The following is an 11889-nucleotide window of genomic DNA, read 5'->3' as shown; positions in this document are numbered from 1 at the left end:
TCCATCTCTAACAAGTTTTCGCTGAGTGCTCTGGTCCCCCTCTCTGGCTCTCTCTCTCCTGATCTTTTTCTCATCTGGCTACATTGGCGTGTTCTTGGTAGTGAGCCATGACACTGTTGAAGATGAAATTCACCCAGCAAAGGCGGGTGCGCCTCGCCCAGGGACTGTGGCTGCTGTCCTGGTTGGCAGTGATGGGCGGCACCTTCATTTTTTGTCTGGGAGTCTACCTAAAGATAGAGTTGCTCCATCGGAATGAGGTAGAGATGAACACACACAGATACACACTGGGAGGCAGCCTTTTTTCACTTACAGAATATTGCAGTGATTAGATTATCCTGTCTGTGGCTGATACTGTAACACTGATTTATACTTTTGTGCTCTACAGAACTGATTACAGTAATGTATTATACACTATGGTTTACCACCAAAGAGTACGAGATGTCTGCAGATGATTATTATCGATATTATCGATGATTATTGATGATTCTTATCGATTATTGATTTCAACTCTAAAATTTGTCCATATCACTCTCCCACTGGCTTTATTGCATTGGCTGCATGTTTTCAATTTCAATTCAATTTTCAATTTATACAGCACCAAATCACAACAAAGTTGCCTCAAGGCGCTTCACACAAGTAAGGTCTAACCTTACTAACCCCAAGAGCAAGCACACAGGCGACAGTGGTAAGGAAAAACTCCCTCTTATGATTTGAGGAAGAAACCTCAAGCAGACCAGACTCAAATGGGTGACCCTCTGCTTGGGCCATGCTACAGACACAATAGACAATATAGGAAATTATACAGGAAATTTTGGGAGATTGCATGTTCATTTGAGAGCAGGTTTAAACATTTGGTTGTGACTTGCAGTGTTGCCACAGTTACTTTGAAAAGTTACTTTATTAGTTACTTTCTACAGTTACATTTTACAGTTACTTTGTACAGATACTTCATTAGCAGCTGCAGACAACTTGTCAGCATATAACTAATAAAGTAACTAGCAATCTAACTTGATTATTTTTAAGATTGAGTACTCAGAAAAAATAGAGTACTCAGTCTCAAGAGTAACCAAGTTAGATTACTAGTTACCTTATTAGTTACATTACTTATTAGTTACAAGTTGTTGGCAGCTGCTAATAAAGTAACTGCACAAAGTAATTAAAAAGTAGTTGTAGCACAATGTCCATTGTTTACTGGTTAGCTAAAATTGCAAATTTCTCCAAAAACATTTGTCCTATTAACTTTACGCTTTCGCAGCATTCATCCTTGACCCAAAATACATCAGCATACCAAACTGCAAATGACGGGTTTCCCTGGTTTTTGCGTGATCGAAGCCATACACACGCACACGCACACACACACCACACACACACACACACACACACACACACACACACACACACACACACACACACACACACACACACACACACACACACACACACACACACACACACACACAGAGGGCATTTGACTATTATAATATAGACAGCATTAATAATAGTGGGCAGGGTGTGTGGGGGTTATGTTGGGTGGAGTTGTGCGTGTGTGGGGGCGGGGGAGATTGCCATATACATACATCCTACACTATGATCATGATCATGATGATGATTATGATTATTCATTCATTCATTGTCTAAACCCAATTATTTCAATTAATAGACACTCACACCTACGGTCAATTTTAAGTCATCAGTTCATGTAACCTGCATGTCTTTGGACGTGGGAGGAAGACAGAGCACCTGGAGGGAACCCACTCAAACATTGGGAAAACATTCAAACTCCACACAGAAAGGACTAGGATGGAAGCAAACTTTAGACCTTCTTGTTGTGAGGCAACAGTGCTACCTACAGTACGTCTGGAAAGTATTCACAGTGCTTCACTTTTTCCACATTTTGTTATGCTACAGCCTTATTCCAAAATGGAATAAATATTTTTTTCTGGTCAAAATTCGATTTACATCCCCCCATAATGATAACTTGAAAAAAGTGTTTTTTTTTCTTTGCCAATTTATCAAAAATAAAAAAATAAGAAATCACAAGTACATTTGTATTCACAGCCTTTGATCAATACTTTGTTGAAGCACCTTTTACAGCAATTACAGCCTCAAGTCTTCTTGAATATGATGCCACAAGTTTGGTGCACCTATCTTTGGGAAGTTTGGCCCATTCCTCTTTGCAGAACCTCTCAAGCTCCATCAGGTTGGATGGGGAGTGTTGGTGCACAGCCATTTTCAAATATCTCCAGAGATATTCAATCAGATTCAGGTCTCGGCTCTGGCTGGGCCACTCAAGGACATTCACAGAGTTGTCCTGAAGCCACTCCTTTGATATCTTGGCTGTGTGTTTAGGGTCATTGTCCTGCTGTAAGATGAAACATCGCCCCAGTCTGAGGTCAAAGGCACTCTGGAGTAGGTTTTCATCCAGGATGTCTCTATACATTGCTGCATTCATCTTTCCCTCAATCCTGACTAGTCTCCCAGTTTCTGCCACTGAAAAACATCCCCACAGCATGATGCTGCCTCCACCATGCTTCACTGTAGGGATGGTGCCTGGTTTCCTCCAAACACCCATGAGAGTCCTTCAGGTGCCTTTTGGCAAACTCCAGGTGGGCTGCCATGTGCATTTTATTATGGAGTGGCTTCCGTCTGGCCACTCTACCATACAGGTCTGATTGGTGGATTGCTGAAGAGATAATTGTTCTTCTGGAAAGTTCTTCTCTCTCCACAGAGGAATGGTGGAGCTCTGACAGTGTGACCATCAGGTTCTTGGTCACCTCCTTGATTAAGGCCCTTCTCAATCCAATCGCTAATTTTAGATGGGTGGCCAACTCTAGGAAGAGTCCTGGTGGATCTGAACTTCTTCCATTTATGGATGATGGAGGCCACTATGCTCATTGGGACACTCAACGCAGCAGAAATGTTTCTGTATCCTTGTTGTTGTTGTTGTTGTTATTATTATTATTATTATTATTATTACAGCTAAATTAAAGCTATCATAATAAAAACATATTGAGATCAACTGGAAACATTCATATCCATGTGCTGCCACAGTTGTTCATGTTCAAGTGTTATTGAGTTTATGTGATTAACTGAAATGTGAACTCAGATGCACACACAAAAATAAATAGTTTGCTTGAACTCTGGACTGTGTTCATGGATGACTGTGGACATCCATGAGCAAGTTTCAGGAAACTAAATGATCTTACACTCACAGTAGCTTCATCCAATTAATTTATTTGTCAGCTACATAACCTCTTGCTCTCTTTTAGATACATTAAAATTTACTCCTTGTGGAGGTGAAATGATCCCTTCTCAAAGAGTACATAGTCTGTGTTTATTTGACATGTACTAATGTGCAGATGGCTGCACAGACGCAGCACAGTGAAGCTGTCAGAAGATAACAGCGTCAGAATGAATTGGCAAAACAAGAAAGAGCCAAATGGGTTTTCACTGCTGATAAGCTTTAATAACTCAACCAGTAATAAACTTTGACTTTTTTGGCACTGAACACAATTTTTCATCATCTTGCCAGAACCTTTGCATTAAGCAATAAATTGAATCTCTTTCCAGCCAAGGATTCCTTTTTCTTTCTTTTTTAATCACAGATAAGCTTTAATGAGAGTGAGATTACTACCTGCTGAAGTCAGTGCAGGTAGTGACATCGTGACCTGCTCTTGTGGCAGCTGTTATCTTTGACTGTGCTCTTCCTTTTGTTCAGGTGATGGAAAGCACAGAGATACACGTGGTACCCAACATCATGATGATAGCTGGTCTGACCTCCATCTTCACCAACTGGGTCGCTGGACGTGTGTGTCAGGACTCCCTGGATGCAAGCCGCTTCCCCCGGTGGAAGGTTCTCCTGCTGGGCTGGTTTGCTGTGGCCACACTCGTCTGCTGTCTGCTCGTCACTGTGGTGGTGCTCAGCTACGCCCTGCAGGGAAGCCTGGAAGAGTCCCTGAAGGTGGGGCCACTTGAGGACCTGTAATGATTGAGGTTCACAGGTCAGGCTAAACACTACTAGTGGTGACAGGGATCTTGAATATAAAAGGCTGGTGTTTTCTGCACCTTGAGCAAGGCATTAAACCTGCACACTGTAAGATGCAAAGGTTATAGTTTAAAAAATATTGAAACAACCAGTTTAGATGAGTTTTTGAAGAAAAAGTAACTAAAAACTGAAGGAGTAAATAGACACAAAATCCTTTAAAGTCGTTGAACTAAAACTTAATCACCTTCAACCGCTTATTAAGGGTCACATGGGTGCTGAGCCTATCCCAGCAGTCATAGGGCATGAGGTGGGGTGCACAGTGGACAGGACGCCAGTCTATCACGGGGCCACATATAGACAAACAAACACATTCACACCTGCACGCACACATACAGACAATTAAGTTTCCAATTCACTTAACCTGCATGTCTTTGGATGTGGGAGGAAAACAGAGCACCGGGAAAAAACACACGCAAACATGGGGAGAACATGCAAACAACCACACTGAAAGTCCACAGGTGGGTATCAATCCCATGACCTTCTTGCTGGGCAGCAAAGGTGCTAATTACTAAGGCACCATGCTGCCCTGAAACAAAAACTGAAGGGTAAATGGACTCGGTGGTGGACACAGCTAACCAAAAAGTTAGCTTCAATAACTGGTAACCAGCTAACTGAAAAGTTATCTTTTTTAACGCTAAACTGCCTCCAAACTAATTCATGCATTTATTTCCTCTAGGCTGGACTATTGTAATTCATTATTATCAGGTTGTCCTAAAAGTTCCCTGAAAAGCCTTCAGTTAATTCAAAATGCTGCAGCTAGAGTACTAACGGGGACTAGAAGGAGAGAGAGCATACGAGGGCTGTCCGTAAAGTATAGGTCCTTTTTATTTTTTTCTAAACTATATGGATTCATTCATATGTTTTTACGTCAGACATGCTTGAACCCTCGTGCGCATGCGTGAGTTTTTCCATGCCTGTCAGTGACGTCATTCGCCTGTGAGCACTCCTTGTGGGAGGAGTCGTCCAGCCCCTCGTCGGAATGTCCTTTGTCTGAGAAGTTGCTGAGAGACTGGCGCTTTGTTTGATCAAAATTTTTGTAAACCTGTGAGACACATCGAAGTGGACATGGTTCGAAAAATTAAGCTGGTCTTCAGTGAAAATTTTAACAGCTGATGAGAGGATTTTGAGGTGATTCTGTCGCTTTAAGGACTTTTCACGGTGCGAGACGTCGCGCAGCGCTCTCAGGCGGCGTCATCAGCCTGTTTCAAGCTTAAAACCTCCACATTTCAGGCTTTATTGATCCAGGACGTCGTGAGAGAACAGAGAAGTTTCAGAAGAAGTCGGTTTCAGCATTTTATCCGGATATTCCACTGTTAAAGGAGATTTTTTTAATGAAAGACGTGCAGGCGGATTGCAGCGTCGGCTCGCAGCCGCCGCGACGCTCCGCCACAGGAAAAACACCTCTGTTGGAAGCCTTGAGGACAAGTTGGAACATCTCCAGCTGATAAACAATTTCTCATATACTCACTCCACTGAAAGCCATCAAAAGCCGCCTGGATTTTACAAATGGTTATCAACACGGAGATGTTTCTCCTGTGCTGCCACTCTGCGTCGGCTGCGTCCCGACGCGCGGACCCGTCCGCACGTCTTTCATTAAAAAAATCTCCTTTAAGAGTGGAATATCCGGATAAAATGCAGAAACCGACTTCTTCTGAAACTTCTCTGTTCTCTCACGACGTCCTGGATCAATAGAGCCTGAAATGTGGAGGTTTTAAGCTTGAAACAGGCTGATGACGCTGCCTGAGAGCGCTGCACGACGTCTCGCACCGTGAAAAGTCCTTAAAGCGACAGAATCACCTCAAAATATCTCATCAGCTGTTAAAATTTTCACTGAAGACCAGCTTAATTTTCGAACCGTGTCCACTTCGATGTGTCTCACAGGTTTAGAAAAAATTTTGATCAAACAAAGCACCAGTCTCTCAGCAACTTCTCAGACAAAGGAATTCCGACGAGGGGCTGGACGACTCCTCCCACAAGGAGTGCTCACAGGCGAATGACGTCACCGACAGGCATGGAGAAACTCACGCATGCGCACGAGGGTGCAAGCATGTCTGACGTAAAAACATATGAATGAAATCCATATAGTTTTTGAAAAAAATAAAAAGGCCCTATACTTTACGGACAGCCCTCGTATTCACCCCATATTGGCCTCTCTTCATTGGCTTCCTGTTAATTCTAGAATAGAATTTAAATTCTTCTTCTTACTTATAAGGTTTTGAATAATCGGTCCCATCTTCTCTTAGGGACCTCATAGTACCATATCACCCCATAGAGCACTTCGCTCTCAGACTGCAGGCTTACTTGTAGGTTCCTAGGGTTTGTAAGAGTAGAATGGGAGGCAGAGCCTTCAGCTTTCAGGCTCCTCTCCTGTGAACCAGCTCCCATTCAGATCATGGAGACAGACACCTCTCTAATTTTAAATTAGGCTTAAAACTTTCCTTTTTTGCTAAAGCGTATAGTTAGGGCTGGATCAGGGACCCTGAACATCCCTTAGTTATGCTGCTATGGACTTAGACTGCTGGGGGGTTCCCATGATGCACTGAGTGTTTCTTTTCCTCTTTTTGCTCTGTATGCACCACTCTGCATTTAATCATTAGTGATTGATCTCTGCTCCCCTCCACAGCATGTCTTTTTCCTGGTTCTCATCCCTCAGCCCCAACCAGTCCCAGCAGAAGACTGCCCCTCACCTGAGGCCTGGTTCTGCTGGAGGGTTCTTCTGTTAAAAGGGAGTTTTTCCTTCCCACTGTCGCCTAGTGCTTGCTCACAGGGGTCGTTTTGACCGTTGGGGTTTTTCCGTAATTATTGTATGGCCTTGCCTTACAATATAAAAGCGCCTTGGGGCAACTTGTTTGTGTGATTTGGCGCTATATGGATAAAATTGATTGATTGAAATGATTGATTGAAACTTATCGGAAGCTACAGATAACCGATAACTTTAAATTTGCCTCAAATGCACTCTCAGCTACTAAGAAACTGATTTTGAATTGAAACACCGCCAAAGCTTCTAATAGAACCAATAACGATCACAAACCCAAACCGCCAATTAGCCAGTGCTTGTCTTTGTGCACTCTGGCCCCTGCTGTAAGAAAGCGTCATTTACCCTGACAGGATACAGTGGTCTTGCATTGAGGCAGAGGTCTTGAAATGGAAAGCAGGTTTGAATTATGGTCTTGCTTATAAAAATAAAATTATTCCGGATAGAATAACTACATTAATGTAAACTCTTAAAAATGTACAAAGTGATACATAACACATATCTGTTAATTTTAAAATAATGCACTAATTCTGAAGATTGAACATTAACACACAGATGCCCAAAGGGGATTATGGGTAACTAAGCCTCCGCTCATACTAATGGTTGATTCATTCATTCTATGTAAAAACCAACACAAGGGAATCAATGTAACATGTTGGTGTTTACAATTAAATGTGCTTTTGTAAAATATGTCATTTTTTCATCTGTATAAAAAAGAAGAAAGAAATTTTTAAGATCCCGCTAGACAGCACTAAGCGCGCGTGTGATGACATCACAACTCTATCCGGTTTAGGGATACAGGTTTCTTTCAATAACAAGAAGTGTCAAAAAACTTTCTCGTGTGTGGTTGGAGTTGTGTGGCAATTGGAATCGCCTTTTGAATGCTTGAATAACGATGTCAGTTGCACAAAGAAATCAAATAATAGTGAAAACATGTTCGGTGCGGTGTCATAATGCATCAGTCAGTCCCTCCGTGAGGCGTCATGACATCAAGCCTGGTTCACATGGCAAGATAATTAGGCCGATATTAGACCCGATCTTCCCCTTCCGACAATCGTGATGACTCTAAATATAATCTTATCAGATATTCCTGCCGTGTGTGGTGTGTTAAAAAGGATGTGAGGAGCTAAATGTGACATGCAGCCAATCAGAAAGTGAGGTGTTTGACCTGGAAATGTTTGTGTGTGAAATCTGCTTGTGTATTGTTTTTACCGTGTGGCTGACACCACACACTGTACAACTAAACCTGTCAGATCTATGATTTTTTTTTTTTAATCTCCAAGTGTGTGTTCACTCAGGTTTTGGAAACGTACAGATCATTTTAAAATCTGCGGTTGACAACACTGTGATATAACCGGTCGCCAGGAGATGGCAGTGTTCTATACATTTTGACGCCGGTTATATCACACGGCCTGAATCACAATTGAACAGACTTTTCGGCTTTTGGAGAATCAACCTGGGCTTCTCATGGCATTTTTACATAAAAACAAACACAATAACAACGTCTATATTCAATATATTCACGAGAGTTTTAGGCAATATACAATATACCATATACAAAGAGTTTAATGCTGTTGTCCATGTGTAGCCTGATCAGAGCGTCTCAAATGCATTTCTTGTGTCGACTCGTGAATACCCATAATGCACTGGACACAGCTGCATGTCCACACTAAAACCTTCAAAATTAGTGCATTACTTTGAAACTAAAATATATATCTGATATTTTCACTTTATAAAACTTCAAACGTGACGTTAATTTAAATAACTTGTCCGAAATTAGTTTGGTTAAAATTTTAACCATAAGTTAAAACTGTATGCCCCTGGATGACTTGGGTGCTATTGCCACTGTATTAGTATAGGGTCAAAAGAAATTATTTTTTTTCTTTTCTATGACCTGTTCTCATTTGCCTGAAGAGGATAAAGTGGTTTCTTCTGGAACCAGCTCTTCTGTTTGTAGAGGATAGAACTGCACATCTACTATAAAAAGCTATGTCTACAAAAATGTTAGTGGTCTAAAAATTATCGGACCAAAACTTATTGGAAAATAATTGGTCCTATGATGGTTTTCAAAGTTATCTGAAAAGCTAATCTAATAATGAAAACATTACCTTCGATAATTAGGGGTTAGCGGATTAGCAGAACTGTGCCCACCACTGAATGGATTGCATTTATATAGTGCTTTTTCATCTGCATCAGATGCTGAAAGCACTTTACAATAATGCCTCACATTCACCCCAATGTCAGGCTGCTGCTATACAAGGCAGTCACTACATCCCATGAGCAACTAGGGGATTAACGACCTTGCCCAAGGGCCCTTGGTCTCAAGCCCTACGCTTAACCACTAGACCATCACCTCCCTGTGTGTGAATTTTTCTATATTTAGGGGAAAAAATGCTACATTTGTTCTACAAAATCACTTTTTGATATCGCCTTCAAGTCCAAACTGATAAATGAGAAACTCAAAGCAGGTGTTTGATTCTGACATTAAAAAGGTATTTTTGAGCACACTACCTAAAACTCTTCGGTTTCTCTTTCTTTGTCCTCTGTCAGATCGGCTTGAGGAATGGTATTCGTTTTTATAAGGACACAGACGTGCCGGGCCGCTGTTTCCAGAAAGAAACCATTGATCGTCTGCAGATGGAGTTTCGCTGTTGTGGCAACAACAACTTCAAAGACTGGTTTGAAGTTCAGTGGGTCAGCAGCCGGTACCTGGACTTCACTTCCAAGGAAGTAAAAGAGTGAGTGACTATTAGACAGATTGTGACAATCAGGGAGATAAAGTGAAGGACAGGGTGAGAAGTCAACAGAAGGAGTAATAGAGAGGGGAAAAAGCTTAGCCTGAGGTGTAGTAGAGGGGCTAGCCGAGACATGTATACACATCATTTAGGAGAGAATAACTCAACTGTTCTAGACAATATGACCCCAATGAAAAACTTGGGATATGTGCCAAAATCTCTATCCGGGACCACGCCCTTTTTTGTCCTGAACCTTACTTCAAATACAGCTGTATTTTCTAAACAGCAGCAGTTTCCAAAGTACAAGCCCAATTCTAGTGAAGTTGGGACGCTGTATAAAATGTAAATAAAAACGGAATACAATAATTTGCAAATGGTCTTCAACCTATATTCAATTAAATACACCACAAAGACAAGACATTTAATGTTCAAATTGATAAACTTTATTGTTTTTGTGCAAATATTTGCCAGCAACACATTTCAAAAAAGTTGGGATGGGGCAACAAAACACTGGGAAAGTTGATGAATGCTCAAAGAACACCTGTTTGGAAACAGGTGAGTGTCATGATTGGGTATAAAAGGAGCATCCTCAAAAGGCTCAGCCATTCACAAGCAAAGACGGGGCAAGAATCACCACTTTGTGAACAACTGCTTGAAAGAATAGTCCAAAAGTTTAAGAACAATGTTTCTCAACATTCAGTTGCAAAGAATTTAGAATTTTCCATCATCTACAGTCCATGCAGCCGGTCTGCTCTGTGTAAGCCTGATCCCGTCAGATCTCAGAAGCTAAGCAGAACAGGATCTGATTAGTACTTGGATGGGAGACCTCTTTAGAACACCAGCAGCTGTGTGTGTTTCTCCAGGTAAAACTGGAGTTGCATCAGGAAGGGCATCCGGCGTAAAACCTGTGCCAATTACCAATGCGGATCTGGCTGTATCTGCTGTGGCGACCCTGAACGAAACCAGGAGCAGCCGAATGAACAACAACGTCATCTACAGTCCATAATACAATCAGAAGATTCAGAGAATCTGGAGAACTTTCTACACATAAGCACCAAAGCCAAAAAGCAACATTGAATGCCTGTGACCTTTGATTCCTCAGGTGGCACTGCATTAAAAACCGATATCATTGTGTAAAGGATCTTGCCGCATGGGCTCAGGAACGCTTCAGAAAATCATTGTCAGTTAACACAGTTCATCGCTACATCTACATCAACAACATCCAGAAATGCCGCCACCTTCTCTGGGCCCAAGCCAGGGTTGGGAGGGTTACTTTAAAAATGTATTCCGATACAGTTACTAGTTACCTGTTGAAAAATGTAATCAGTAACGTAATCCAAGTACCATAATATTAAAGTAATGTAATTTGATTACTTTCAATTACTTCTGGATTACTCCAATATCAAATATGCTAATACAGACAAAATAAACTAAATATAAATAGTCTTGATTACATAGTATAGTTTATTATTCTTTTACATGGCATGTGTTGTGAAAGTGACGTGACACGGACCCACAACAGGGGGCGGTAATGAACGGACAATGGATAAGCCAAAAGTAACAATTTAATGTTGTGAATCGCACAACGACGTACAGACAATAACAATATGGTGGACTGTCAATCATACACCAGGTGACGTGTGGGCAGGCTCGATGATAGAAGACGCCTGGCGAGAGAAGAGCTGGATCCCCACACAGCTTCCACCACCAACGGAGCTGAAGAACACCGGAGCCGCCAAGCCCTGCGCCCCAGGTGGCCGCTGTCTTCAGCAGTCAGACCCGGTACTGCTGGCAGAAAACAGAGACAGTCCTGATGAGTGTGAGTTCGCACACTCAGTACTCCCACAGTCAGTGTTCAGTAAAGGAGGGAGAACCTCCACCTCCAATCACACACTCGTGCAGCTCCTGTTTAACCACTTATCTTGGTTTGGGGTGTGAGGCGAAGCCGTCGCTGATCACACCAAACGCCAATCCCACAGATAAGGCAGAACACCACAGGATAACGGCTGGAAAGAAGTTCAGGTTATCACTCAATGATTTGAGTCAGCAGAGAAAGTTACCTGAATGGTAGCTGATTTCTCGGCGGGGAGGTGGAGTTGCAGTCCGGCCTTTATGGTGGTGGTGATGAGTAGTGGATGAGTGACAGCTGGTACGGATGATGAGTGACAGCTGTCACTCCTGGTTGCTCCGACGCCCTCTCGTGCTTGAAGCCCGCACTTCAAGCAGGGCGCCATCTTGTGGTGGTGGGCCAGCAGTACCTCCTCTTCAGCGGCCCACACAAAACAGCATGCTCTGTTTTACTTCACATTATGAATTAAGAGCACCCACAATATTGTTTTAAACACACCCAGTGT

At 42.2% G+C, this 11889-nt stretch overlaps 1 protein-coding gene across 1 annotated transcript in view; it reads left to right on the top strand.

The window, feature by feature from the left end:
• Positions 1-11: 11 nt before the first annotated feature.
• The window catches only part of rom1b (retinal outer segment membrane protein 1b), a 29045-nt gene continuing 17167 nt past the window's right edge, over positions 12-11889 (top strand). Inside the window, exons 1-3 of the mRNA XM_034182083.1 lie at positions 12-257; positions 3719-3961; positions 9351-9538. Of these exons, the coding sequence (XP_034037974.1) occupies positions 108-257; positions 3719-3961; positions 9351-9538 (581 nt within the window). The 5' untranslated portion in view covers positions 12-107. The remainder of the gene's footprint in view (positions 258-3718; positions 3962-9350; positions 9539-11889) is intronic.

This window comes from Thalassophryne amazonica, chromosome 11 (assembly GCF_902500255.1).
Source record: "Thalassophryne amazonica chromosome 11, fThaAma1.1, whole genome shotgun sequence".
In the NCBI taxonomy this organism is placed as follows: Eukaryota; Metazoa; Chordata; class Actinopteri; order Batrachoidiformes; family Batrachoididae; genus Thalassophryne; species Thalassophryne amazonica.
This window is presented reverse-complemented; position numbering and strand designations above follow the sequence as displayed.